At 42.5% G+C, this 26828-nt stretch overlaps 1 protein-coding gene, 1 long non-coding RNA gene and 1 other non-coding gene across 5 annotated transcripts; 1 reads left to right on the top strand and 2 right to left on the bottom strand.

Annotated features, from left to right (window-relative positions):
• Positions 1 to 4831: 4831 nt before the first annotated feature.
• LOC129324614 (uncharacterized) lies at positions 4832 to 11250 on the bottom strand. 3 transcript variants are annotated; one of them, XR_008596545.1, is made up of 4 exons: positions 11029 to 11250; positions 7729 to 8418; positions 6211 to 7045; positions 4832 to 5263 (listed from the first exon to the last, which is right to left on the bottom strand). It is a non-coding gene; the product is annotated as an uncharacterized LOC129324614 (long non-coding RNA). The 3 variants fall into 3 exon arrangements; XR_008596546.1 differs by having other exon boundaries at positions 7988 to 8418; XR_008596547.1 differs by lacking the exon at positions 7729 to 8418.
• Positions 5537 to 5809, bottom strand: LOC129325363 (small Cajal body-specific RNA 13). Its single transcript, XR_008596610.1, has one exon. It is a non-coding gene; the product is annotated as a small Cajal body-specific RNA 13 (non-coding RNA).
• Positions 11251 to 11492: 242 nt separating the features above from the next.
• Positions 11493 to 16378, top strand: GLRX5 (glutaredoxin 5). The gene is made up of 2 exons (XM_054972898.1): positions 11493 to 11879; positions 14974 to 16378. Exons 1-2 carry the CDS (start codon positions 11576 to 11578, stop codon positions 15150 to 15152), a joined length of 483 nt encoding a protein of 160 aa, XP_054828873.1. The 5' UTR covers positions 11493 to 11575; the 3' UTR covers positions 15153 to 16378.
• The last annotated feature ends 10450 nt before the right edge of the window (positions 16379 to 26828 follow it).

The following is a 26828-nucleotide window of genomic DNA, read 5'->3' as shown; positions in this document are numbered from 1 at the left end:
GCTTTGTTAGCCCAGGCCTGTTTGCATGGTTTTTGCTAGGATCAGAGATCACCTATAACAATTAGCACAAACCCACACAATGTTAAAAAAGAATCCATACTTGGAACATGAGGGGGCAGGGGGTTAAATGTTCAAACTACGTATTATTTTGTGCTCAGTATGGGGAGATGGTATGTGTATATAAAAAGAAAACAATAAGTCTTAAAAGTATACCTCCAACATTTGACAATGAGAAAATTAAAAATCCCAGTGAAGCAAATAAGAATACAACATATAAATATAGGGTGATTTTCTACCTATGAATTTGCCTGCAGCTCCTGGTGGAGGAAACATGTGCCACACCTAGGTAAAGGTAGTCCCCTGTGCAAGCACCAAGTCAATACTGACCCATAGGGGGACGTTGCAGCACAATGTTTTCTTGGTAGACTTTTTGTTATGGGGTGGTTTGCCATTGCCTTCCCCACTCATTTACTCTTTACCCCCAGGAAACTGGGTACTCATTTTACCAACCTCGGAAGGATAGAAGGCTGAGTCAACCTTTAGCTGGCTACCTGAACCTGGCTTCTGCCAGGATCGAACTCAGGTTGTGAGCAGAGCTTGGGCTGCAGCACTGCAGCTTACCTCTCTACACCACAGACCATCGAAAAATACCAAGAAATGTGCTTACAGAAGCATATAATCTTCAATGGTTCAGGGTATTTATGGATACTAGCTGGCTCTGCACTGATGCCAGCTATAGCAAACCGCCCCCCCGCCATTATATGCTGCGATTCTCTGTTTTTTGTTAACCCAGAGATTGCTGCTACATGTGAATTTGACACTGTAGGGTGCCTAGAAAGCAGAATTGCAAACCATGGATATGTAGCTTTGGTTTTCCTTGCATGCACCAATGATTTGCTAGGAAAAAAGGCAGAGAGAATCTCCAAAAAGGAGTATGCAAATCTGAGACTTAGGACCAAATGACCAGACCATAGTTTGGCTATTAAACATGAGCCAAGCTACAGAAAGATGAAGACAGCATCTTGGATCCAGTAACGTGCGTGAGGAAACATAAATGAACATAGTGCAGTTCCGTTTGCGCAACACCTAGCACTTTCTTCTCTCTAGATTACCATAATTCACTCTCCATGGGGCTGCTCTTGAAAAGAGGATTGGAAGCTTCAATTGGTGCAGAATATTGCAGCCAGGAAACTGACTGAAGTGAGTTGCAGGGACTTTATCATTCCACTCTTGGCTCATGTATTCTGGCTCCAAACTTGTTTCCAGCCACAAATCAAGGTGCTGGCATTGACCTGTAAAGCCCTGTAAGGCTTAGGACCAGCAGAGCTGAAGGATGGCCTCCTTCTTTAAACCTACCTGGACCACTAGTCATGTTCTGAGGGCCTGTTTGGGGTCTTCCTGCCTTCTGATATTAAGCTGGTGGCAACCTGGAAAAGGGCCTTCTCAGCAGCTGCACCAAAACTATGGAACTCTCCCCCTAGAGAAACCCTCTTATAAGTTGCCAGAAGGCTGTGGGTGAAGACTTTTTTTCTGGCATTCTCTGAGTGATCCCTCCTTCATGACCGATGTGTCAATTCTTTTTGTTTTTGTGTGTAATTTAGCTTGATTTTGATATGTTCTTTGTTTGGTTTTAATATGTGTTTTACTGTGTACCTTTTAAACCTCTTAGCTGCCTTGGTAGCCCTGATGAGCGTAGAAAGGTAGGATATAAACACAAGTGGAGACACAGTAAGTTCCACTTAATGCAAGCTGCTATTGTGGTCTTTTTCTTGTGCTTCTGCCTACACGACAACTCTACTGCAAGCAGAACTTTTGTGCTGCATCCAATCCAAAGTAGGAAGGCACTACCACAATTTCAGGAGAGGAACAACGGACTATTCCTTGGCCTTTCTACAGCACCTTCCCTAATTAGTGTTTGTTTATTTTAACCTCACCTTTCTCCTCCACAGGGATCCAAAGCAGCTTGCACCATTCTCTCCTCCATTTTATCCTCACTACAACCCTGTGAGGTAGGTTTAGGCTGAGCGCACAACTGGCCCAAGGTCATGCAACAAGCTTTATGGCAGAATGGGAATCTGAAGCTAGTGTGGTACTCTAACTGCTACACTGGCTCTCATTTTCTACTCGAATGCAGTAATCTACACCCATGCAACTTGATTGGCTTCCACAGCTGGGCTTTGCATAGTACCCCTCAATGACTGTAAGCAGAGCTTCCATTAGCAGGGAACAGGTGCAGGCACAATACTGTTTGCTAGATAAAATTTCAATTCCATGGTATCTGAAGAAAATAAAAGCTACTGATTTCCAAAAGGATGGAACCAAATCCCAGCATTCCTGTTGTATGCTTTTCTATGGGGGGGGGGATTCCTCAAATATGGTTGCCATGGGCAACCTTACAGTTAGCTGTGGCAGCCATCCCCTCATACACACATCAAGCACGGAGAGAGCTAGAGTCCTGCATGTCTCATGAACTTACTATGAGAAAAGAGACATCCTTCTGCCCCCCAAGTTCTCTGCATGTTCCACAGCACTCAGGAAGGAAGATGGCAACAACGGTGAATTACAAAAAAGGCTTGGCTGCAAAGTCACAGTAGCCAGAGAACTGAAGATAACAGATTCACTGAACATTGGTGGGGCCTGTACAATACACAAAACTGCTACATGATGGGACAAGACAGGCAATTGGGATTTAAACCACAGGAATCAACATGTGCAATCGTAAAGCCGTGCAAGCAAGTCACAATATTGAATTTAAATCCAAACTACATTGGTAGGTTGGTGAAGCGCTCATCACATCCAGCACCAATTCACAGCCAGATTAAACAGGGATTGCACAAGTATGTACAAGAATTAGCTATAAAGCCCAAAGCTACGGGAAATTAAATCTCAGGCATATCTTTTGAGTGCCTGCTCTTTCATCACATTGCTTATTATATCAACGGTTCTACATGCAACATCTAGGTATAGTTTGATCAAATAGTAAGAATTTTTAATGCTGCCTTTCCAGGAACCTGCCTGAGGCAGCTGACGATAATAAACACATTAAAAGACATTAAATCCAGCATAAAAACAGACTGTAAAAACAGACCACGGACAAGACCAAAATACTGTTATAAGATCAAATACTGTTCAAAGTAGTTCTCAATAAAGACTGTGTCCATCTCCCCAAGGCATACAATTAGCAGCATTGCACCCTCCATTTCAGCAAAGCTAGGGCTACTACCCTAAACGAATCCATTCGGCCCAATTTGGCCTGTGTCTCAGAAAACGAGCCTAAGATCACACGGAGAAGCAACTACTACATGAGTACAGTATTTGACCAGCAGATTTAGGTCACCAATGACAGCAGAGATTTAACTGGGATTCAACAGGTTCTGTGCCAGTTCTGAAATTTTATCACATGTTGGTTGCAGATTCTTCTGACCTGGTCATCTTTACTTTCAGGTCCACCATATGGTATGATTACAAACTTATCTTTTCAGCTTTTTCCTTTGCCCATGGGAGAGAAAAAAATCCTAATTCCTTCTCTCCAGAAATGAAGAACCTCACACCTTTCAGGAGGGTGTGTCCTAAACAAAAGCAACCCCATCTCTTACAAAACACAACTATGCAAGTTTCTTCCTGCAACCTAGTTTTTAGGGCTATACCTTGCTTTATGCAGAAAATGCAAATATTATTATTTTAGTATTGTTACACTGAGTTTCCTTCAAAATTGCAACTGGGAACCTTGATTCACATATAGAGAGGGCTTAAATGTATGTTGTGCACATGCTATGAACCGAGTGCAGGAAACACATGTATGCATAGTGGTCATGTTTGCTTTGCAAAGTGTGGTGCGCCCTTACACTGAAGACTTTTTCAAATGGGTGGAGTGGGGGATTCAGTGTTTTGCTTTTTATAACACAAATATAGCAGATATATTTGTGCAATCACAGCCCCCTGTGCCAACAACTCCCCCTGACATCTTAGGACCAAGTGAAGCGTAGACTTAACACCTCTTCAATTAAACAGCCCAATCTTATTGCATTCCAACTCAGAAGAAAGTTCTGCTGTGCTCAATGGGGCTCCCTCCCAAGTTACACTGCACAGGAGCCTTCTGTCTTTCAGGAGATGGGAATGTTATTCCCAGAGCTTTTTCTTGTGATGGTACTCACTAGTACTGAATTTTGGCTTTCTGAAGAGCCACAACGCCACATTGGCTACACTGAGGGATCCCTTCTAACCTTGATTTTGGGGCTCTCTCAAGTCCCGCGGAAGTAACTGCTGGAAACGGATACCACCTTCTGTATGAGTACTGGCACTCCATCCTACCACCACTAATAATTTGAAGAACCTAATTTCTAGCCCTACTTTGCTTTGATATTCTCAATCTTTTTTGTTCCTTCACAACAGTGTACCAGGACAAGGTTCTGATGCTTGCAAATAAATCTTATAATTTTATAAATGTTGACTAGAGAACAGAGACCAGGGTGATAGTTATGCTCAATTTGATTTCCTTTCACAGTTACTGATGCTCAGAATCAAGGCCAGAAGGGATTCCCCAGTGTTGCCAATTGTGTTATGGTCACTAAAGTGTGAGACAAGGATTGAGGGGACCTGGATTCAAGCCCTACTCAGCCAAAACTTAACTAGATGACTGTGGGCCCATTCTTCTCAGCCTAACCTACCTCACAGAACTAGTGAGAATAAAACAGAATAGGAGAACCGTACAGATCACCCTGACTTCCTTAAGGAAGGGTGGGATAAAAATGTGACATATCACAGAAGATCAACAACATGTGTTAGAAATAAATGCATATATAGAAAGAGGGGAAATTAGCAGCTAGCAAGTATTTTAATATACAATGGATGACCTAAACACAAAATCAATCAATTCTGAAATGGTAAAATTGTTTAATGCCACAACACTGAAGACACTGGGAGACAGTCCATGGCTCAGAGGTAGAACATCTGCTTTGCCAGAGTTTAATCCCCAGATTAAACAGATCAGGTGTCAGGTGAACTGAAAGGCCTCTGCCTGAGACCCAGGCCACTCAAGTAGACAACAGTGACCTTGAGAGGCCAACAGTGACTCTGCAGAAGGCAGCTTCATGTGTTCGCTGTAATACAAGAATTGCAACCTGGTAGCTTTGAAAGATTTCATCTTGAGTGCACAGGAATGGAGCATGTAATCACTGTGCAATTTAGCACCACTTCTGGCAGGTTGCATTTGTAGCACATCATCTTCAGTAATGGGAATGGAAGGACTTGCAACTCCCTTCATCTGAAAAACAAAGCAAAAATAAGCAATTATTATTAATGTGGGGATATTCAGAACGTACAGTTTTGGTTAAAAGTTTTGAAGAGTATCAGGTTGGATCCAGCCAGCTTCTTCACTGGATCTCATCCAATTACATTCCCTACTACAGCCCCTGTCAAACAAAGCTTTTGTTCATGCAAGTCCCATGATCTCCAGCAGTTTTTTTGGAAGTCGAAGTAGAACCCCTCGTTCCTTTTTCACCAGCTGAAAAGTTGGTTGGCTCCAACCCACAGTTGGGAATGTCGCAGTTTTTAGTGTTCGGCAACAGATCTCTGTTTGCTGAACAATATCACACTGCAGACTTGTTCTTACTGTTGATGGATGGATAATGACACTGGGACGATCATTACCTCCGTGGCAACAGTACTGGGAATGTTGGAGGAATATTGCACATGGAACTGCTGTTGCTTTTTACAGGCCTGCCTCGGCTTCCTCCATCCAATGCTCTTTCTGCAAGCCCAATGGACCCACAGCACGAACACAACTGAGGGCACTTCAAGGCTGCAGAGTTTCTGGGATGCACTGAAAGACTGGAGCACTCTACGCAGGGCAAAGAGTCCCGTAACAGCTGGAATAACACTGAATTTACTGCAACAGAGAGACTTTTCTACACAACCTTATATAACAACAATAGTACAATACAAAGTGGAGTTACATTCTTCTAAGCCCACTGAATTCAATTAGCTTAGAAGAGTTCAGAATATAGTTTCAGGTGTGTTAGTCTGTTGGGGAATCCAACTAAGACAGCTATTTAACCTTCTAGAGTATATGTGAACACTGCAGATCTCTCGTTTTAGATTACTTTATACATTTGACAGAGATTCTACTCTTACAAATGACATTTCTGTTGATATTAAATGCGATGGGGATGGAGGGGGGGAGTAGCAAAGAGTTAAGCAGCATGCCCGTACCTTACATTCAATTTAAGAAGTCTGTTTACTAATAGTTCATTGCTCCAAACCACGGAAGTCAGGACCATGTTCCACTTACGCAGACAGCTTTCCAATCTTCATTTCACACTTGGCGAGTTGCACTGCATAACAAAGAGAACATCCAGAGCTGCTCCGACAAGCCGAATTACTTGTTCACAGAGATACGTGCTTGCAACAGATGATGGCCACTTAGGCATGTTGTTCCAAATTCTTGAATTCCAATTTAGCCAAAGAGTTGCATAGCAGACAACCTGTACATTTATTCTTCTAGAGAGGTGAGCGCTGAGATCAAAGCAAAGATCTTAATGAACATCCTTGGGAAACGTGTAGAAACTATCCATGTCCAGCATTAGCCTTTTAATTTCTGTACTGACAAACCATTTCCTCAAGTGCCAGCTGCAGCTTCTCTAAGCATATGTGCTGTCCTCTCACATGCAATTTCATTTGTAGACAACATTTTTGCCAACTGAGAAATGTGACAAGCATCCATTTGAACACCAAACTTTGAATATCAGCAAGTTCCCCCCCGTTGCATGTCACACCCACTGGAAACTGATTTGACATGCTTTTGTATTGATTGTTGAATGATTGGGCCTTCGAAAAAGTGATTAGTACGAAACGAGATTATAATGCTGGCACACGCCCGTCAGGCTCCGCCCATCTTTGAACGATCAGGCTTTGTCCAGTTTTGAAAGACCACACATCCCATATTTGGCTTGAATCAAAAGCTTTATTGAACTGTTTGGACATTGACTAGAAGAAGAAGAATTTGAACTTGCTGTGAAGACCCCACAAGGAAATGGTCTTCCGCCATCTGATAAAGGAAATGGAGAAAAGTCATTAGACTATAAGTTCCATAAGGATTATATACTTACCTGTATTCAACCAGTGGTGTATGTTAGTTCTGATCTCTACTACGCATTGTTTATACTATTGCTGTATACTTATTGAATTTCTGTAAATCATTAACTTTATATAGAGAGATTTGCACTTGGAGCACTTGGCACTTTATTAGTAATAAATTGTGTAGATTATACTGTTAGCTCCCTCTGACAGGCTTGCTTTTCGTTCCTTGATTTCTGTGCCACCTAGCCTGCACTGCAGCAGTCTGTCCGGGAGCAGCCACCATGCTGCTGGCAGAGCTGATTCTGCTAGGATGCTGGTAGAGCAGTTGTTGCTGGGAGTGCAAGAGTGTTTCCTGCTCCTCTTCCTGACAACCCTTTTGCTGGTGTGCCCTCTCCACTAGCTTCAGTTTCCAGTGGCTCAGAGAAGCAGAGCGAAGGGCTATGCTCCCTCTTACCCTGAGGTTGCACATTGTGGTTAGCATTTACTCCAGACTCTGGCCAGCACGTACACCAGCTGTTCCACGATTTCTTCCTGCAATCTGTGCACAAGGGCCTCCACTTTCACCACGAGGTGAAGCTCCTCTGACCTCAACGAATGCCCACTAAGGAAGCCCACCATCTTTTGGCCCCAAAACATGACAATGGGAATAACCTGGCTCAAAGTAGTGGTGGTAGCACTGAGGGTCTCTGTGGCATTCTTGAAGGCTTCAGGATCTGTACCAGTTGAGCCACGATGTTCCAGTGCTCCTGACTGAAGGGCACATGAACACCAATCTCACCTAATGTGGCCACCTCACCAAGAGCATTCTACTGATCTAAGAGTCTCTTTGATGCCTGTGTGTACAGCCACAGAACCAGTGAGCTCATTCCTTCTGCATCTACTTTCCAAAATTAAGAACAGCATTATGTACTTGTTAGACTATAACAGCTTTTAAGGGATCTGGCTGGTGAAGATGAGCTCTTCTCTGGATAGACTTCTTCACAGGTCACCAGTAAGCTCTCTTTAATGAACTCGCCATAAGAGAAAGAACAGCACTCTAATCCAGTCTTCTGAGCTCCAATCAATGCTTGCTGAGACCTTCTGAGTTTTATCTTCAAGACACATCTGCACTTCAGATATTTTGCCTTCAGTTATCTTTGACTCTTCTCCAGTTTGTCAAATGTGTTTCTGTGCTTGTGATGTAATGATACCTTAACCTGCATTTTTCTGGAGCAGCAACTATGCCATGATGGATGTATTCAGAATTCTTTCCTACTAGTATTTTGTTGTCCAAAGGGCACTGGACTTCTCGTTTTCTTTATATACGTCTTTCTTCTTTGTTACAAATCTTCCCATGTTATTCTTTTTAAACAACAAAAAAACAGAAGTAAGAGATTCTCAGGTTAAAATAAAGGCAAGTGATTTCCACCAAACATTGCAGTTTTATTTAATAGTTGGCATTCGTGGAAAGGGTTTAAAAGTTAGGTATTTAAAAACCTAGCTTGAAAACAGGACAGCTGAAAAAATGCTATTTTTTTCAACACATGGGAAAACTAGTATTTTTGTGTTTTGGTTCATCCAAACAAATATGTTGCCCCAGACACATTCAGGCACATTTTTATCAAAGCGGCCCTAAATCTCAGTTACTGGGTCCAGCCACATTGTCTGCTGGGGAAAAAAGAGAAAGACAGTCCCCTTTAACTACCAAAAAGGGTTTGCCATTGATCATGGGCCCTGCATGGACAAAAGCTATAGAGAACACAGGCTGTGGTAAGAAGGAATTGAGATTGAGTAGAAAAGCTGGCTGGCTCCGTCCCAAAGCATTTTAACATCAGCATCCTCCAGAGAAAATTATTTCAGCAGGCAATCTAATGTGGCCAAACAGCCCATCATAATGATGTAATTGGCAAAGCCATCTGTGGAACAGTATGTATAAAAGTGGAAATTTTCATCTAGACATTCACTCCTCCTACTTATTTTATCCAGAAGTAAATGGCAGTAAATACACCTACACGAAAAGAAGCAATGTCCCTCACTGCTCCAAAGCATGTGACAGGATATTCCTCAGCAGACATCTCTGCCCAAAAAAGCCAGGAATTTGAACTCATCTACAGGTGTGAGATAAGCTTTTTACCCCACTCTTCACATTTTGCTCATTTTGTTAACTGAGGTAAGTACTTCAAGTGCCAGCTACTTCAAGCACTTTGAGTAGATCCAACAATGGAGTGTTTGTCACAACTTTCTTGCCTCCCCCACCCAATGCAGCCCAACATGCCCCGCAAAATGCAGCATGGAGGCATGGCCTTGGCCTCTCATATCTACAGGACTGCCTCTCCCCCTGTGCTCTACTAGGTAGCTTTGTTCATCTGAATATGGCCTTCTGCAGATAGTACCCTACAAATGAGCAAAATAAACAGCTGCCTGTGCATGCACGTTCTCTGTAGTGGTCTGCCTGAAGAGGTCAGGAAAGCCCCCACTCTCTTAGCTTTCTGCTAACTATGCAAAACTGAACTATTCAGGAGGGCCTTTTTATTCAGGCTATAGAGCAGAGCTGCAAGAAAATGGTTCAGAGAAATGCTTGGTGAAGGAATAGAGACTGCAGACTATACTACTAAGTACTGTCTGTTGATATAGATATGCTCCTGCTGGATAATTTTCACACTTTTTAATATGTCATGACAAGCTACTGATGCTTTGTTTCTGCAAGGCCTATCTCTGTATTTTTGGATCTGAACGTATGCTTCTTTTTAGATTTTTGCAATGCATACCCTATTGTATTGTTCACACAATGTCTCAGTTATTGATCATATTGACTTACACTGTGTAAGCTGACTTGGGTCTCAGTGAAAAGGCAGACAATACACAAAAAATAATGCTCCACAGCCCAATGACTAAATGGAAATTGCCCCCCCTCCGGCCATGTTCAGAGGCAGCAGCCCTTTGAATACTAGTGCTGGGGGCAACAAGGACAAAGGCTCAGGTCTCCTTGCGTTGTCTGTAGACCTTTCAGAGTCATCTGGCTGGTCACTGTACATAAAGATGTTGGACTACATGTGTCATTGGTCTAACCAAACACAGCTACTCTTCTCTTGGGAGGAGGCTGTAATAATGTGCTGTAACCAGAGAAGTCTCACTGCAAAAGGAAAAGGGAAAACCAACACATGCAGGAAAGATATATCAACAAGCTGCAAAACCCGTATTTGGGTAGTAAGCCACACTGAACTTAACTTCTGAGTTAAGAAAATGTTCTTGGAATGAGAGACTATTCAGTATCTAAATTAAGAGAATAATAGTCCAAAGTCAACAATCTCCTTCATGTCATTCCAGAGTTAATGGTTTTATTAAACTGCATGACTGCCTGATATTTTTCAAATAGAGATGCCAGAGATTGGACCAGGGGCTGGCTAAAGGCAAAGCATGTTGGAAACTTCCTGGAGACTTGGGGGTAGAGCCTGGTAAGGGCAAGTTCTGGAGAGGAGGGGGGACCTCAGCAAGCTATAAGGCCATGGAGCTGATCCTCCACAGCAGCCATTTCCTGCAGGGGAACAGATCTCTGCTGTCTGGATATCAATTGTAATTCCGGGAGAACTTCAGGCCCCACTGGAGATAAGCAATCATAGCTCCCCCATGAAGCAAGCACCCCTTACTTAAAATTCACCAGAACGTTCCTGTACTGAGGTGCAGCAAAATCACACGCACACCCACAGCGCACGTAAATAACGTTACTTTTCTTTCTATTATTTATTGTCTTCCTCACTGAGACGCAAGTGATTATACATTGTGGGTCGGTACAGTCAATTTCAAAGACATTTCAGCAAAACATGCGATGAGGTAGATAAATGCAAATGTATAAATATTTAAGGCCAGTAGAAATCCAATAAAGATTTGGAGAAATGACTGAACAGAGCATAAGCAGTTGTAAGGCTGACATATTAAAGCAACTTAACCCCCTTTCCCTCCAGTCTCACTTACCTCTCACAAGCTCATTGAAAGCCCGACCGGCAAATCTCACCCACAAGATCAACGGCCGGAAACGGAAACAGGCAACCTCCAATGGAGCTTCCCCTTCCTTCTTCCCACAAACAACAAAAAAAAGTATCACCGTCCTTTGTATAAAGATGCCCTCCGCTTTGATTGACAAGGAAGAACTCCAATCACGAGGAGAGTCGTTGTATTTTTAACACTTCGTCAAGAAAAAAGCCATGCATCGTTGTGGGGAGCGATTTTAAAGGCCCCCCCAAAGGAGATGCGTTGCGATTGGCTAGGACGTAGGCAGAGCGAACCAATCCGAGTTCTGTGTTTCCGTGTGTTTTCTCCCAATATCCGTTGGTGTGGCGGGGCTTGGCCTCGCGAGCAGCCTTTCTCTGACCTGATTGGGGTCTTGAGATTGATTGAAAGACGCCGGCTCCCGTCACGGAACAGTATTAGCTGAAGGGGCGGGGCGATAGCGGGCCTCTTCGTGAGGGCCTGAACGCGAAAGAATCGCCTGTCACTGAGGAGAAGTTCCCTGAGGGCAGCCATGAACGGCTCTCTTTGCCGCCTGCGAGCGGCTCTGTGGCGGTCGGCAGCGTCGCGGCCGCTGCTTTTTACCCCGCGGTATCTGAGCCAAGGCGGGGCGGCGGGGGACGGGGCTGGCGGCGCAGGTCCTTCGGAGGAGGAGGTGGGGAGGCTGGTGCGCGCCCACCCGGTGGTGGTCTTCATGAAGGGCACCCCGGCTCAGCCCCAGTGCGGTTTCAGCAACGCGGTGGTGCAGATCCTGCGCTTGCACGGCGTCACCGACTACCACTCGTACGACGTCTTACAGGACCACAACCTACGACAAGGTCAGCGCTGCGCTGACCGGCCCCATCACCCTCTACCGACCCCTCGCCCCTTCCTTGCCTGAGAGAGAGCCCTGAAGCGTAGGCCCCGCCTCGGATGACTTTGCTGTATGTGATCTGTAGCCCAGGGCAGTGCATTGTAGTGGTTAGAGTGTCCAGTTAGGATCCCGAAGTCACAGGTTCAAATCTGCTATGGAAGCTTGTTGGGTGACAATCACACGCCTATCCTCCCGACCAGGGTTATAAGGATAAAATGGGGGAAGGGACAGGCTATGTACTTTGTGGTATTACATCAGTGTAAAGTGCCAGAGGTCATCTCCAGTTTTAAAGGATCAACTGAGACACTGGGGAGAGGCTACCGATCAGAGGAGACCATACTGACTTGGATAGGTGAGTAGCAGTAGAACATGAGGATTTGAGTCCAGTGGCACCTTAGAGACCAAAAAGATTTTCAGAGTATGAACTTTCAAGAGTTGAAGATCATGGTCTCTGAGGAAAGGAGCTTGACTCTTGAAAGCTTATACCCTGAAATTTGTTGATCTTTTAAGGTGCCACTGCACTCAAATCCTGCTGTTCTACTGCTGACCAATCTACCTGAAACTGGACTGAAGTCATGGCCCCAGGTTTTGTTGTCTTTAAAAGGAGATTAGTATATTCATGTCGGATAGATCCTTCAGTGGCTGTTAGGCATGCTTTTCCTCTGAATACTATGGGGGAGGGGGGTTAACAAAGCAGACTTCTTGCTTCTGCAAATTGTTTCTGCCTTACCACTGCATGAAGCAGGATGTTGGACTAACTGGATCATGGTTTGGATGCAGCATGAATATTTTTATGTTCCCAGAAGGGTTTTTTTAAATTTTTTAAAAAAATTATACCCAATTTTCCTTCCCAACCAGGATCCAAAAGCAGCTCACAACATCACTCTCGTCTCTTCTGTTTTATCCTCACAACAGACCTGTGAGGTAGTTTAAGGAGGGAGGAGAAAGAAATAAGAGAAAGAAATAAGTGACTTGATTTTGAGTGAACATGTGTGAGACTAGGTTGTATGAAAGCTAGTATTCTTTTCTTTTGTGCTGTTGGCACCCTTTTCCATCTCCCCCACCCTTTTACTAAATGGTAATCTCAAAAATAACATGGTGGCAGTCCTACTGATGATTGTCCTTAAATTGGAGTAGGGAACCACTTAAGTTCCAGATCACTAATTAAAGAAGAATGCTATAGGAGTATGCTACTTTTGTACACATCCTGTTTAGCATCTCCAATCCCAATTGGTTGAAACTCATCCTCCTTTACACAATTTTTTTGTACTTTCAAAATTTCCAGAAATTTTATATATAACAGTAACAAGTCATTAAAACTCAAATCACTGAAGGCTTGGAAAAAAATGGGACTGGCTCCTAGAGTCAAGGTCAGTCGTGAGAATGCATGAAATTAATTTAATAGTTTTCATTTTGGAAATTTTGCAAGGAAGAAAGCTAATACAGTAAAGTTGTTTCAACATTTTTGAAATCTTGTTTCCTGAAGACTCAGCTAGGACCCTTGGCATAACTTCTTTTTCATAGGCTGACGGACCCTGGCTTCAGGCGTGATAGAAGGATTTAGTGGCATTCACATTAGCCCTTTCAGGAGTGTCAGTGTCAAAGTAGTACTGCTTAATTTCATGTCAGCTGCGCAAAACCTTCAGAATTATGACCTTGAACTTAGTTGTGAAACTGCAGATTGCGTCAGAAGACTTTTCTGGCGTAACCACTCCCTGAACTCCAAGGTCTGTTAAGAAAAGATAAAGAATTTGGAAAGAATCTCATTCGCCGAATAGGATGTGTAGGAAGGCATTCAGATATAGAAACAGAGTATATTTGTTGCAAATAAGTCCCAAGAAGTAGTAGGGTTTTCTAAAATGATTTCTGTTTCTTGCATTGAAGAACATTGTACATAGTTTCTGCTATGTTGGCAAGGGTACAGAGATGAAATTTGAATCTTGCCAACACCTGTTCATAAACAAATGAATAGCAGTGAAGCTGAAATTGCACCCTTTGTTATGTCAGTTTTTGTTTTTTCCCCATGAAATCGTATCTCCTGTAAACTTACTAGATCCTTCATATCCCTGTCTCCAATCTTGGAATCTCATACCCTCCTATCTCCCACACAATAATATAGCTAGAGTAGTAAGTTTGAGTATGAGAATGAAAAACCTAATTTCAAATGACCACAAAGGTTAGCCTTGGGTACATTCACAATTATCATCAGCCAAAAGAGCCACATTTACTTCCATATCTGTCATGAGGTCTGCACCTCAGGAGTAGTAACAACAACAACATTTGATTTATATACCGCCCTTCAGAATGACTTACCCACTCAGAGCGGTTTACAAAGTATGTTATTATAATCCCCACAACAAAACACCCTGTGAGATGGGTGGGGCTAAGAGAGCTAGAAGCTGTGACTGACCCAAGGTCACCCAGCTGGCTTCAAGTGGAGGAGTGGGGAATCGAACCCAGTTCTCCAGATTAGAGTCCTGTGCTCTTAACCACTATACCAAACTGGTTCTCAGGAAGGCTTGCAGCGTATCCATTCCTCTAGTGGTGGCTGCTTCAAGGTGGGAATCATCTGAGAACCACAGGCTGTACCAGGTACATTCCTGAAACATGGGCAGGTGCCACATTGGGAAACGGTGCTCAAAAGACCCAGAGTGGTTCCTCAGCCACTGAGTATAACTGCTGTAACCGTTAAGCCTTACATAAAATACTGTCCATATAAAGAACAGTATTTTTTTTCTTTCCAAAAGTGAAAAAGACCCCATCCAGAGGAGGTTTTGGGAGAAATCTTAAGCAAGTCTGCCCAGAAGTAAGCCCCATTTTGTATAACAGGGTTTGCTCCCAGGAAAGCATTCTTCAGACTGTAGCCTTTAGCAGTGGTAGAAGAAAAGAGGGAAGAAAGGGTAATATATGGCATGCAAAATTGTGTCTTCTATATTACTTACTCCATATAGGGTCAACTGTTTTCTCTACCTACTCCCTGTTTGAGGCTTTCTGAAACAGTATGTTGTCTAATGTGTTTGGGAACGTTTGACTTAACCTGCCTTTGTTTTCTGATTCAGGAATTAAAAACTATTCCAACTGGCCTACTATCCCTCAAGTATTTCTCAATGGGGAATTTGTGGGAGGATGTGACATACTTCTCCAGATGCATCAGAGTGGAGATCTAGTGGAAGAACTGAAGAAACTGGGAATTCGCTCGGCACTGTTGGATTCGGAGAAAGACCATGGCAAAAAATAAACAAGCCTCTGTGACTTTAACAAAGACAGCTCTTGATAACTTGTTACCAAAAAAGCCTTATATAATTAGCTCAAAAAGGCAACTTTTTGAACTGACAATGAGGTTTATCACCATTCACCATATCTTCTTGTCTGAGCGTGAAAATGTTCTGTCATGGAATATTTAAGTATAACCACTGCACTGTAAATCAGATGCTTGGAGTCAAACAGCATAAGACGCTCACTTCTGTTTTGTATTGCTTTGTGTATTTTTCTTGAGTCAGGATTCAGGAATCATCCATAGAAACTCCCCTCACCCTGTATAGTCTTTGTATCTTGCAAATTGTGTTCTGTGTACAACCCAGGCAGATAGTATTTGGATTTCTCTTGCATCTAAGTGAAAGAAAAAGTAAATAATGATGATATAAGTTCAAACTGGGCTTTTAAGTTTCCAATCAGATAATATATATGGAACGTAATTCCATTTGATTCATATGGAGTAAATACATAAGACTTATTTCTCATGCTGAAAACAAATACCACAGCCATTTTTTCTAATCCCGTTAGAGGGTTTTGGAGAACTCTAAAAAATCTGGATTAAAAATGAGAAAGTAATAGCCTTCTACCTCGTCCAAAAAGACTGCCTCATTTAATACACATTGACCGTCATCACGTCTGTGTGTGAACTTCTAAAACTAGCAGTGTGGTAGCTCCAAACAGGACATGTAGGGATGGGTTCTGGAAACACAAATGCAGTTTCTCATTGTTGTGACTCATTTTACAATAAGTGTACAAACCACTTGGGATCCTGCCCTTGCAAGCCGTTACCGGGCATTTAACCTTCAGAAGTGTTTGTCCCAAAGTTACAAATTGTTGTATTTTCTCAAGATCAGAGGTGATTTCTGCTTCATTGAAGATTACTATGTCTTCATATAGAGAAATAAGCAAGTAGAATTCTTTCATGTAAGAAGTAAAATGGAGGCAGGGTGTTGGAAGCTCTTTTTGAAAATATCCATATATCAGGCTTCTTAATGTTTCAGCTTCTAAGCTGAAAATTATATTTTATGTTCAAGCATATACATTGTGCTGTACACCTCTAGTCATAGTCCAATAAATTAGGTTCTTCGAACTGTTTTAATGTTCCGACAGTGTACACTATTAGATATGAACAAATTATATCTGAGAAACCATGTTTACCTTGTGATTTTAGCTATTTTCCTTTCAAGATAAAGGGCATATATGAGGAAACTAAGAATCCTGTGTCTTTAATGGTTTTTAAAGCTTGTTCAGTCTCAGTATAATGAAAAATGTTGAAAATAACAAATGGTAATGATGTCTGAAGATCTCAGATCTTTCCATATGGAGACTTAATGGCTTCATGGAGGAGTTGTTGCCAGCCTTCTTTCCTTTAAGCACATGTTGTAAGTAAGGCTTTCAGGAGGGTTATGAACACTTTCACATTGTGTAGAAGAAATGGCAGTGTGATGGCAAGGTACAAAACTGACCTTCCTAAAGTTTCATTTTTTTTAAAGAAAAAAAGGGATAGTGCTTACAGTTGCATTGATATGTGCTTGGAAATCTGTGGGCAATGCCTGCTGGTATCTCAGAAGGCAGCGACTTGAACACAAGTTTAGTGATTGGGGCTGGGGCTTTAGTTTCTTTGTCTCTTCTGTAACTCGTGAAACCAGAAAAGATTGTGCAAAAGAAGTGAAATTATGTGAATTTGCTCATAGTTTCTACAGGTTGTAGAGCCTGGCTTTTCTTGACATGGAATCTGGATTGCATGGATGAAAAATTGCAACCTTTTTATATAAAGCACAGAGCATGCTCTCAGCTCTGAGCAATAGTGCCATTTTTAAAAATAAAATGTGAATATTTTTACTAATCATTCTATACAATCTATCTCATTGGTTTCTGAGAAGCTGTAGAACTACTCTGACAAGCTGACTTCGGTATATTGCTTCATGTTCTTTGCCTTCCAATATATACTGTGCTGGCTGAGCCACAATTTTGGTGCTCATTCTCACAGTGTTCACTTTTATTTGTTATATTGATATCCCACTTTTCCTCTGCCCTAGAACTAGGTTCCTAGAAGTTCTCCTATACAGGCACTGATCAGACCTGCTTAGCTTCAGCTACATTATCTTCCTTCCTGCTAGACCAATGCAGCCATAATATACTTGTGGTGAGGAGCTACAGTAAACAGCACTAAACATTCTGGTACAGTTGACATCACTAAAATTGGTACCCACGTTGAGATTGTTTTACAGTAAATACGTTTCAAAGTCTGAATGCCTGTTTAGCTTCTTGCATTGAAGAAAACCAATAATTGTATTTTTAATATATTTCCACAATCATCAATAATGTTACTATGTTAGTAAGTGCAGGACAGCCCGTGGCATAGTTCTAGATACTGACTGCTTTTATCAATAAGTTTGATCATCATGATTAGAAACATGAACAGTGTGGGTGGTGGAGTGATATTGCCGTCCTTTGGTTTGCACCGGCATATGAATAATGCATATGATGACAATATTTAGTTTTAAAACCGTTTTCTGTTTCAACTTGGTTTAAACCAGTCATGATGAAAAGGCTACATAAGAGTAGATTTACCAGACACAATGCATTGGAACAACCAAAATGGAGAAGACAGGCTAGAGCAATGACAAGACAGAGGAGGTACAGATAAAACCCATGTTTGCCATTACTTTGCATGTGAAAAAAGTGGTGCTCAGTATATCCTTGGGGATAGCTCGGCAGTGTTTGAATGGGGGTGGGAGGAGAATCTGCAGCTCCCCATGAGGACTTGTGTCTGGGACTCACAGTTCACTGAGAATCTTAGAAAATAAGTGGGCAGCAGGGTTACCGAGAACGCTGGAGGAAAATGCCCTGTTCCTTTAACAGGCTTAATGTGTGGAAATGGGCAAATGAAGCTTTTCATGCCATGGTAAATAACATCACCTAGTTAAAAAATCCCATTAAACATCAATTATAAAGGGGCATTTTTTTCCTCCAAACAGTTGGCAACCGTTGTGGTCAGGAGAGGATGCAACAGGGAGAAAAAATTGCAGTACTGAGAGGGAAGAAAAGGGTGGGGAAAAGAGAAGTGCAAATATTTCTCAACTAGGTCTTTATCAGGATTGGAAATCTGCACCCCTCCTTTCCTGTCTCCTAGGAGCACAGATAGAAAAAAAGGAAGAACCTGGATAGTGCCAGAATTCCTTCCTCTTTGTCACATATTTGTTCCAAATTCAGTCCTCTGTTGCTTTCTCCCTTACTGTGGCAAAGAGTTCTTTAATCCTCCCCACCCGGCATATGATCAACATATTTTGGCATGGTTTGCAATGCACTTCTGTTTTTTTCCATCTGCAAGCACAAGCCTGGTCTTAAAATCCAATGGAATGAAGTTATAGACTCCGGAGATGGTAAAGCAAATGTAGTGCTGCAGGCAGAGGATGCAATTTTTGAACATGCTCCTGTGTAAATGATCTCGCTGCAAATAATAAACCATAGCACAAAAGCAATATCTGAAGCCAGTTGTGCTTTCTATTTGCAGGGAGATGTTGCTTTAAAAAAAGTAAGAATAGGATTGAGAAATGTAATTTACCTGCAGACTGAAGTGGTACAAGCCCCTCTACTACGTCTTTGCTTTTGTAGACCAGGCCCAAGAGAGGCAAATGGGAGGCAGTGGCTAAGGTATGTATTATGTGAGTGCTGCCACATGGTTCTCTAGGGAAGACTGAAGGGTATAATGGCTCCTTTCTATCTTGGATCTTGTGATTGAAGTGTGTTGTAAAAACAAGGCTCGCACAACACGTCATCTATTTATACTTGGCAGGAGATTAAAGCCAGTCAGTGGAGGAAGCCACATTTATTTCAAATGAGTGCCTATCACTCTCTCCGTGTATTCATTTCTCTGTTTTGTGTAGCATCTAACACAATTTGCTTATATCAGCTTTAATGTTAAGCCTTAATTCATCATCTCAAATCTGTCACCATCACAAAAAAGATCCAATTCATTTTTCTTTCAGACTGAAGCAAGGATGAGAATAAGTATAAAAACCTCCACAGAAGATACAGATATTTCTAGTTTTAAAAAACCATCAAATGAGCAAACCTCCACTGAAGCAGCCAAAAAAGCCCATTAAAATTAAAACAATTGCCTCATATTAATGAATGACTATAAACTAAGGCTATTTGCCTTAGAGGAACTGAACTGTGTGTTGTTTTGCTCTTGCACTCTGCATTTCAAACAGCAGTTAAATAGTAACCAGCAGATGGTGCTGCTGATCTGGAAAAGTAAGCTTTGTGCAGCTGCTGAAATTTAACTTTTCTCCTACACAGTGTGCCTTGTGTTTCCAAAGTTTAATCTTATTAGTAGACAAAACAGTATCAGCTTTGTGTTGAGGTCAACGGATATGCTACTAGCAGGAAAAGCTTTCAGAGATGAAAAATAAATTGAAGGGAGGGTATGACAGACTGGAGGCTGTCCTGCCCCTGAAAGGTAAAACTGCCGCTCAGCTGTTTCATTCCTGAGCCTATAGAAGTGCTAGTCGGCCTCAGCAAGAGACCAGACAATATCAATATGCCCGGTAGTGTGGCAGAGTAGTTTAGTTCTACCTCTGGGAGAGGACACAGCACCATGTCTCTGGTGATGAGCAGACCTGGTACCCTGTAGTTTGACTCAGGGGAATGGGCAGGCTGGTGTGGGTGGACTCCTGTGTGTGAGAGGCTCCAACCTGGGGGTTAGGCAGTGAAAGCCTGTTTGTATCCACTAGCATGAAAGGGATTTTAAACCACAACTTGAAGCTGTAATTAGCTTTAGTTTAAGTGCTCCTTTGAATGTCTAAAAACCTGGGCTGCTGATCTGTTCTTTAAAAACTGCCTGTACATAAACAAATAATCTTAATTTTGTTGAACCTCCTGGTTCAGTAGGGTTGCCAGGTCCCTTGGGGGGTTGCACCTGAAGTGTACGCACACTCTGGAGCCGCTGTTGTCATGTTGGGAATGAGGTTATTCCCAGCACGACAATAAAGGAAAGGCTCCCTCCCACGAGGATATTTTGCTTAAAATTGCACTCTAGAGCTCTCATTCCCAGCACCTTTCCCCCTGTCAGCCAGATAAGAGGCAGCGGAGGACAGAGGCTGGGAGCAGGGGATCCCCTGCCCTCACTGGGAGACTGGGAACTCTATGCTTCAGTGCTCTCTGTACTCTTAGGCAGCAGTCTTTCACATCAACTGCTACTTGATACTTTTAAGTGGCGATGCTGAGGGATGAATTTGGGACCCCCTTTGTATCCAAAGCAGGTGTTCTACCGCTAAGCCACTAAGCCCTCCCAATTATTTACTGTATGTGTTTAGTCAGAGAGTAAGAGCAATCCTCTGTGTTTGCTGAGTGGCTACAGGATCTGCATATGCTAATAGATTTGAATCAGGCAGACCGCATCGTGTAGTCATCTCTGCTAATGAAAATAACTGCCCTGGATACATGGGAATTAATATTGATTATAGAAACTGCTTTGGGAGACTAATTCCCCTGATTAACAGTGGCAACATGTGATTCTGGATACGCATCCTTAACTGGTGCGGCACTTCAGCCATTATTTGTTATCCCTTCTGTTATAATGGTGTTCAACTCATTCAAATCCTGTATGACTCTCTTCTAACATCTGTGTTCTTACTACCCAAAAAGTGATGTGCAAGTGGATTTAATTAGCTTTGAGCAGTTTCATTACTTCTGGCATGCAATGCGACAGTTCTGAGACAGCGTATAGAGGTGATGCATAAAGTGACTGAGATGCTTGCTCATTTCCCAGTTAGAATAGGAGCCAGAACGGATGCATCTCACCAGGGAAATGATGGGTAGGGTGGTGTTGCCACAGCAAGGTGAAAGATGGCGCTCCCAACCTTTTGAGGAATCATTAAAGGGCATTGCTCATTATTTATTAATTTTTTAGCACCAACGGAGAGGCGCCATTTGGATGTTCTGTCTCAGTTCCCTATTGAGGCCATGCCTCGTAGAGCATGGACTTTACTGGCACAAGGTCTCAAGTTCAGTTCCTCAGGGTACCTTTAATCAAAAGAGATGTCAGGTAATGGGACTGAGACAAACTTGTCTTTATGTACTGAAAAGAAGCACCGTACTTGGTACTGTTTTCTGATGATGTCTTTTCTATGCATTGCTGTACTTGGAGCTTGTTTCGAGAGCTGCTGTAGCATAGTGGTTGTGGCTGGGTGCTGGTGCGAATCTCACATAACCACATGCTTTTATTCAGTTTGCCAACATACAAAATAGAAATTGTTCCACAACTATGATATTGCACTCAAAAGCAGTTCACTGCCCACTTACAGGGGACCTCGAGATGGCTTCCTGAAGTTCTGCTTTGAGGCAGGAAAAGATCCAGTCTGGTGGATAAAGCAGGGCTTGCATAACATGCTGTAATTTAAACAAACCATGGTTGCTTATGACACCTGAACAGAGCCATAGATTGAGCTTTCTCTATTCAAGGATGCATTTTCGTGAATCTATTTTTAGGGTACTTCCTTTGTTTTATGTAAAAATCTATGGCAGACACCTTGAAAAGTCATTTCCTGTCAGAACACCACAATAATTGGGCTAGATATGGTCTTATTCATCATAAGGCAGACTCATATGAGGAAATTGCCGCTTGGATGTGATGCTTGAAGTGTGCAGAGATTATGACAGTTGACTAAATAAATGTCCCCCCCCCCAGCTAACTATTCATAATATTTTAAATCATTTAATGGATTGAATTTTTTACATTGTTGCTGGGAAATAGCAGAGAAAAGTTGAGGGGGAGGGGGAGAAACAAAAATGACCAAATAGCGCAGCCTCAATTTAAAACTTAGTAATAAATAGCAGAAAAATAGGCAGAAATAAAACAAGCCTGTCTTTAATGTGAAAGCTGCAATAATTGCAAGGAGCCAGCAGAGAGAAGAATGGAAAGGTAAATCATTTAAAAATAAAACAGTTCTTTGCCTGACAACTGAAAGACAGCCCCTTTTGGCTTCTGGGGAGTCTCTGGATCAGGAGTTTCAAAGTCTTGGCAAAAGGCCCTGTTCCTAGTACTTCCTCCCTCCCTCATTTCTGAAAATGAGGGGCCCAGAAGAGGGTCTCTGAAGATGGTCTTAACTACCATGCAGGTTTTGACACCCCCCCCTTTCTTTTCTCTTTCTATTAAGCAACTTAAATGGCACTTTTGGTGATTTGAAATTCACTAATAACAAAATATTTTATTTAACATAGAGGGGAGAGGTCAGGTGAAATCAGGGGTTGAAAAATTTTGAGGTAACTCAATATAGATAACTCTGACGTAAAATAGACTTTAGTTCTTATGTTTCAGGTTAAAGAGAGTTTCTTAAGCTCTTCACAGTTACATAAATATGTTTAGAGGCTTTTGTTCCAGTGTTTCCTCAAACACTCTAGTACACTTTCTTTGAGTATTCTCTGACTCTTGGTTTCAAGAAGGCTGGTACCTTCTTTCAAGTACCTAAACCCCTTCTCTTGAAACACCAGTACTCATCTTGCGTTTTCAACTGACCTTTAAGGTCTCCAAGGGCAGTTGCTAACTGCACCAGACCAGGGATCTCATCACTCTTCAGAACTAACTAACTGTTTAACTGGGTAGGGAAATTCTGCTCCCATTACAGATCTAGCCTCTTTGGCCAGAATGGGAGTCTGTACCTACGTCCCAAACTTCTTGCCAACTTTCCCCCAGTTCTCCTGTCTGTGTTAAACTGCTCTCAGTCAGGGCTGAATCCAGGGCTGGTGCCAGATTTTTTTGCGCCCTAGACAGGGCTAATTGCTTGCACCCCCGGCCCCCCGCTAACCAATTTTCAAAAACAGATGAATTGTAGGAGAAATGTAAAGCACAAAACTTGACATTTCTAATTTTTTTAAAAATCGTGAGAATAAGTAATACAACAATCTTTGATTTTCTTTCTCAAATACAAATCAATTTTAGTACACAAATCACAAATCATCCTTAAACATAAAAGGCAAACCATGTTTATGACGACTCACTTCTTATCCCTGCGCAGGCACAGTATGTGGGGATAAGAAGTGAGTCGGGGCAAAACAGTTTACCTCCCTGCTGCCTCCTTGGGGCCTCTAGAGGCCCAGAAAGGCCCAGCATGGCTGTGGGAAGACCCAGCGCTGCAGCACCACGCCTTCCCACTGCCTCAGGGTCCTGTGTGGCCCAGCCCAGTAGTCCACTGTGGCATGGCGCTGCCTGGTCCACTGTGGCATGGGGCTGCCTGGTCCACTGTGGCACAGGGCTTACCAGCCCATTGTGGTGTGGGGCTGTCTGGACCAGTGGCATAAATACATAAGCTTTACAGTGTGAGACAACCCCCCCCTTTAAATTACACCCAGAAATATGCTACCAATGGCTGCCCAGCCATAGGCTCCAATTGGTGCAAAATGTTGTGGCTCGACTATTATCAGGAGCGAGCAGGAGCTTGAACATCACTCCCATCCTACAGTCACTCCATTGGCTACCTATCAGTTACCGTGCTCAGTTCAAGGTAATGGTTATTACATACAAAGCCCTTCACAGCCTTGGTCCAGCATTCCTATGGGACTGCCTCTCTCCCTATGTCCCTCCACAGCTGCTTCACTCATCTGAACAGGGTCTCTTGCAGGTGCTAGCCTGTACATGGGTGAAATCAACAGCAGCCCGTACACGGGCTTTCTCTGTGGTGGCCCCTGCCCTGTGGAATGGCTTGCCTGAGGTCAAGAGAGCCCCTTACCCTCGTGGCTTTCCACAAACAATGCAAAATTGAATTATTCAAAAAGGCCTTTTTTCTCAGTTAAGAGGGTGGTATTGTAGGAAAAGGATCCCAGATGTTTCGCTAATGAGTTAGAAACCATAGATTTCAGTGCTGCTAAGTCGTAGTGCTTTGGGGATGTTGTTTATTAGGGGCACCTACTCTGAATTGCACAATTCCTGATATGGGGGTGGAGAAAATGGGGAGGGACTTCAGAGGGGTATTATGCCATGGAGTCCACCCTCCAAAGTAGCTGTTTTCTCCAGGGGAACTGTAGTTTGGAGATCAGTTGTAATTTAGGGAGATCTCCAGGCCCCACCTGGAGGTTGGCAGCCCTAACTTGCCTCTGACCATGTCCCAAGAGGAAAAAATTCTAGAGACATTTTTTCTTGCATTCTGTCAAAAAAAAGTGCAAGCAGGGGGGAAATGCATACCCAAGATGTCAGTATTTTTAATGACACTGAAATACTTTATAGATTAATTGTGCTGATTATCTTTTACTTCTAGAAATGCTCCACCTTTTACATTATGTTACCCTCTCAGCATGTTACCATTTGTTTTCAGTATCTGGCCTTCTTCAAACCATTTTGCAATCCTCAGTCATGTGCTGTACCACTGAGACATTCAGAAACCAAATCCAACAGCCTTACTTGGCTGGGAATTCACTTTGTAGCAGCTGCATTTATGTGGCCATAATTGGTTTTTCAGAGTTGATTTACTCCTCTTATTAGCAGGTTGTAGTGGGGAGTTCCACTCTACTTAAATTTGGATTGGCTCATGAGATTAAATAGCCCTTGCCTGCCCTCATATATTTTAAGTGTCTCCTGTCGTTCCTCTCTGGCAGCCCGTGGAATGAATCAAATGCTATCTATTTACTTCATCTGAGCAAGCATTGAAGTGTAGCTGAAAAAACTTGACATAGCTGAAAAGGAAAGTTTCAACATAGCTCAACGTAGTTCAACATACTGAAAAGGAAAGTTATTTATATTTCCAATCCTCACTGTATCGATTATTTGGCAAATAGGTACTCTTTTACGGAAGTGAGTTTCACCCCCCCCCCGAAAGATCATAAATTATAATACATTAAAAAAGGGGTTTTTGAAAGTGTCAGTAAAAGCACTGGAGTATCACTGGAAACTTCTGCTATGATCGGCCTATTAGCCACAATAGCTAAAACTTCCATTCCCCAAAAGGGCATACCTCTGGATTCTAAGTCCTAGGGGCAAATGAAAGGGAAAGACTTACCTACACATTAACAGTCATCTAAATATCCCTGCCTCTGATGGATCCGATGTCTGAACCAATGTAGGAAACCAGGGGTCTGGGGCAGAAGCTCAGCTTTCCCTCCCTGCACCACTATAGTAGCTTGATAAAAGAAAGAGATTCTGTCCTACGGTGTTTCTCATGATGCTGCAGAGACTACCACCACAAATGGAAGTTTTAACAAGAATAACAACAACCATTGCAATTGCAATTCCAGGGGATACCAGAGTCGAAGAAAAAGAACAAGAAAAAATGATTAAATCCGGCAATAGAAACCACCTGACTATGGATGAAGAAAACAACAGTAGTCCTCATTGTCATTGGGGCACTGGGAACTATTTTGAAAATTTTTGCAATTTATATGGAAAAACTGCAGCTTTCTGACATAATACCTGCAGAACTGCAAAAGACGTTGTTATTTGGAACAGCATACATATTACACCGATTCCTGGCTGATACTTAGGTCTCTGGTGGAAACTTGTATCAGCTTAGCAAGGCCAATCAATAATATGCGATCTTTATTTATTATTGATTGTGTTCCATGTAATTTGTATAACAACAACAACAACAACAACAACATTCAATTTATATACTGCCCTTCAGGACAACTTAACGTCCATTCAGAGCAGTTTACAAAGTATGTCATTATAATCCCCACAACAATAATCACCCTGTGAGGTGGGTGGGGCTGAGAGAGCACTGAGAGAGCTGTGACTGACCCAGGGTCACCCAGCTGGCTTCAAGTGGAGGAGTGAGGAATCAAACCCGGTTCTCCAGATTAGAGTCCTATACTCTTATCCACTACACCAAACTGGCAGAACTGGAAGCACACCCACAGCAGAAGCTATCTAGGGCACATGAAACTGGTCCATAGAATCCAGGCCCACGTCTATTATGTGCCCTATTTCCTATTATCTTCCAACTAAAGAAAGATCTTGCCTCAGCAAAGAATTGGAGATGATGCCCGCACTGCCCTGGAGCAAGATGAATAACGGGCTGATCAAATGGTTCCAGCTCTTTGATGATGTTTGAAATCTGTGAATGAAATGAGGAGTGATGAAAGGAGAGGGAAAGGGCCCTTGAATGATGAAAAGTGATTAAAACAAATGAGAAAGCAAAGTTCGTTTTATTTTAAGGAATCAAAACCTAGCTGTAGGGAGAAGAGCAAGATCAAAGGACTTATAGTCTTTACAAAAATTATCCAACTGGATATCTGGCTGGAAGGGTGTCAAGGACAAAGACACAATGGATATTCAATTAAATTAATTAAAAAAAACAAGTCTTACGGTCTCCTTTGTATTGCCTTTCCCAGCATTTCCACTCTTTGTGTAAGTTCACCATGGCTGGGCTCCAACCAGGAATATCCCAGCATAGGTCACTTGCCCCTTGGATTCATTGGCATTTGCACTGGTTGCCTTAGATCCCTTCACAAAACTACAGTTAGCAGGTGAAACGGAATGACTTAAACCAATTGAAATCTATTGTCGCCAACTAGGCTACATCAGATCAAATGGAGGGGCAGCAATAAGTTGGTGGGTTTTTGCTTGCATCCACTGGACTGAGCTGCTATCATTTCTGATAACACAATGGAGAGGAAAGCACCAGCCTGTGGAAGTCTTCATAGTCCCACTTGCATAATTCTTTTC

This window comes from Eublepharis macularius, chromosome 2, assembly GCF_028583425.1.
Source record: "Eublepharis macularius isolate TG4126 chromosome 2, MPM_Emac_v1.0, whole genome shotgun sequence".
NCBI lineage: Eukaryota > Metazoa > Chordata > Lepidosauria > Squamata > Eublepharidae > Eublepharis > Eublepharis macularius.
Note: the sequence above shows the minus strand (reverse complement) of the source record. Positions and strands in the feature narration are given on the sequence as shown.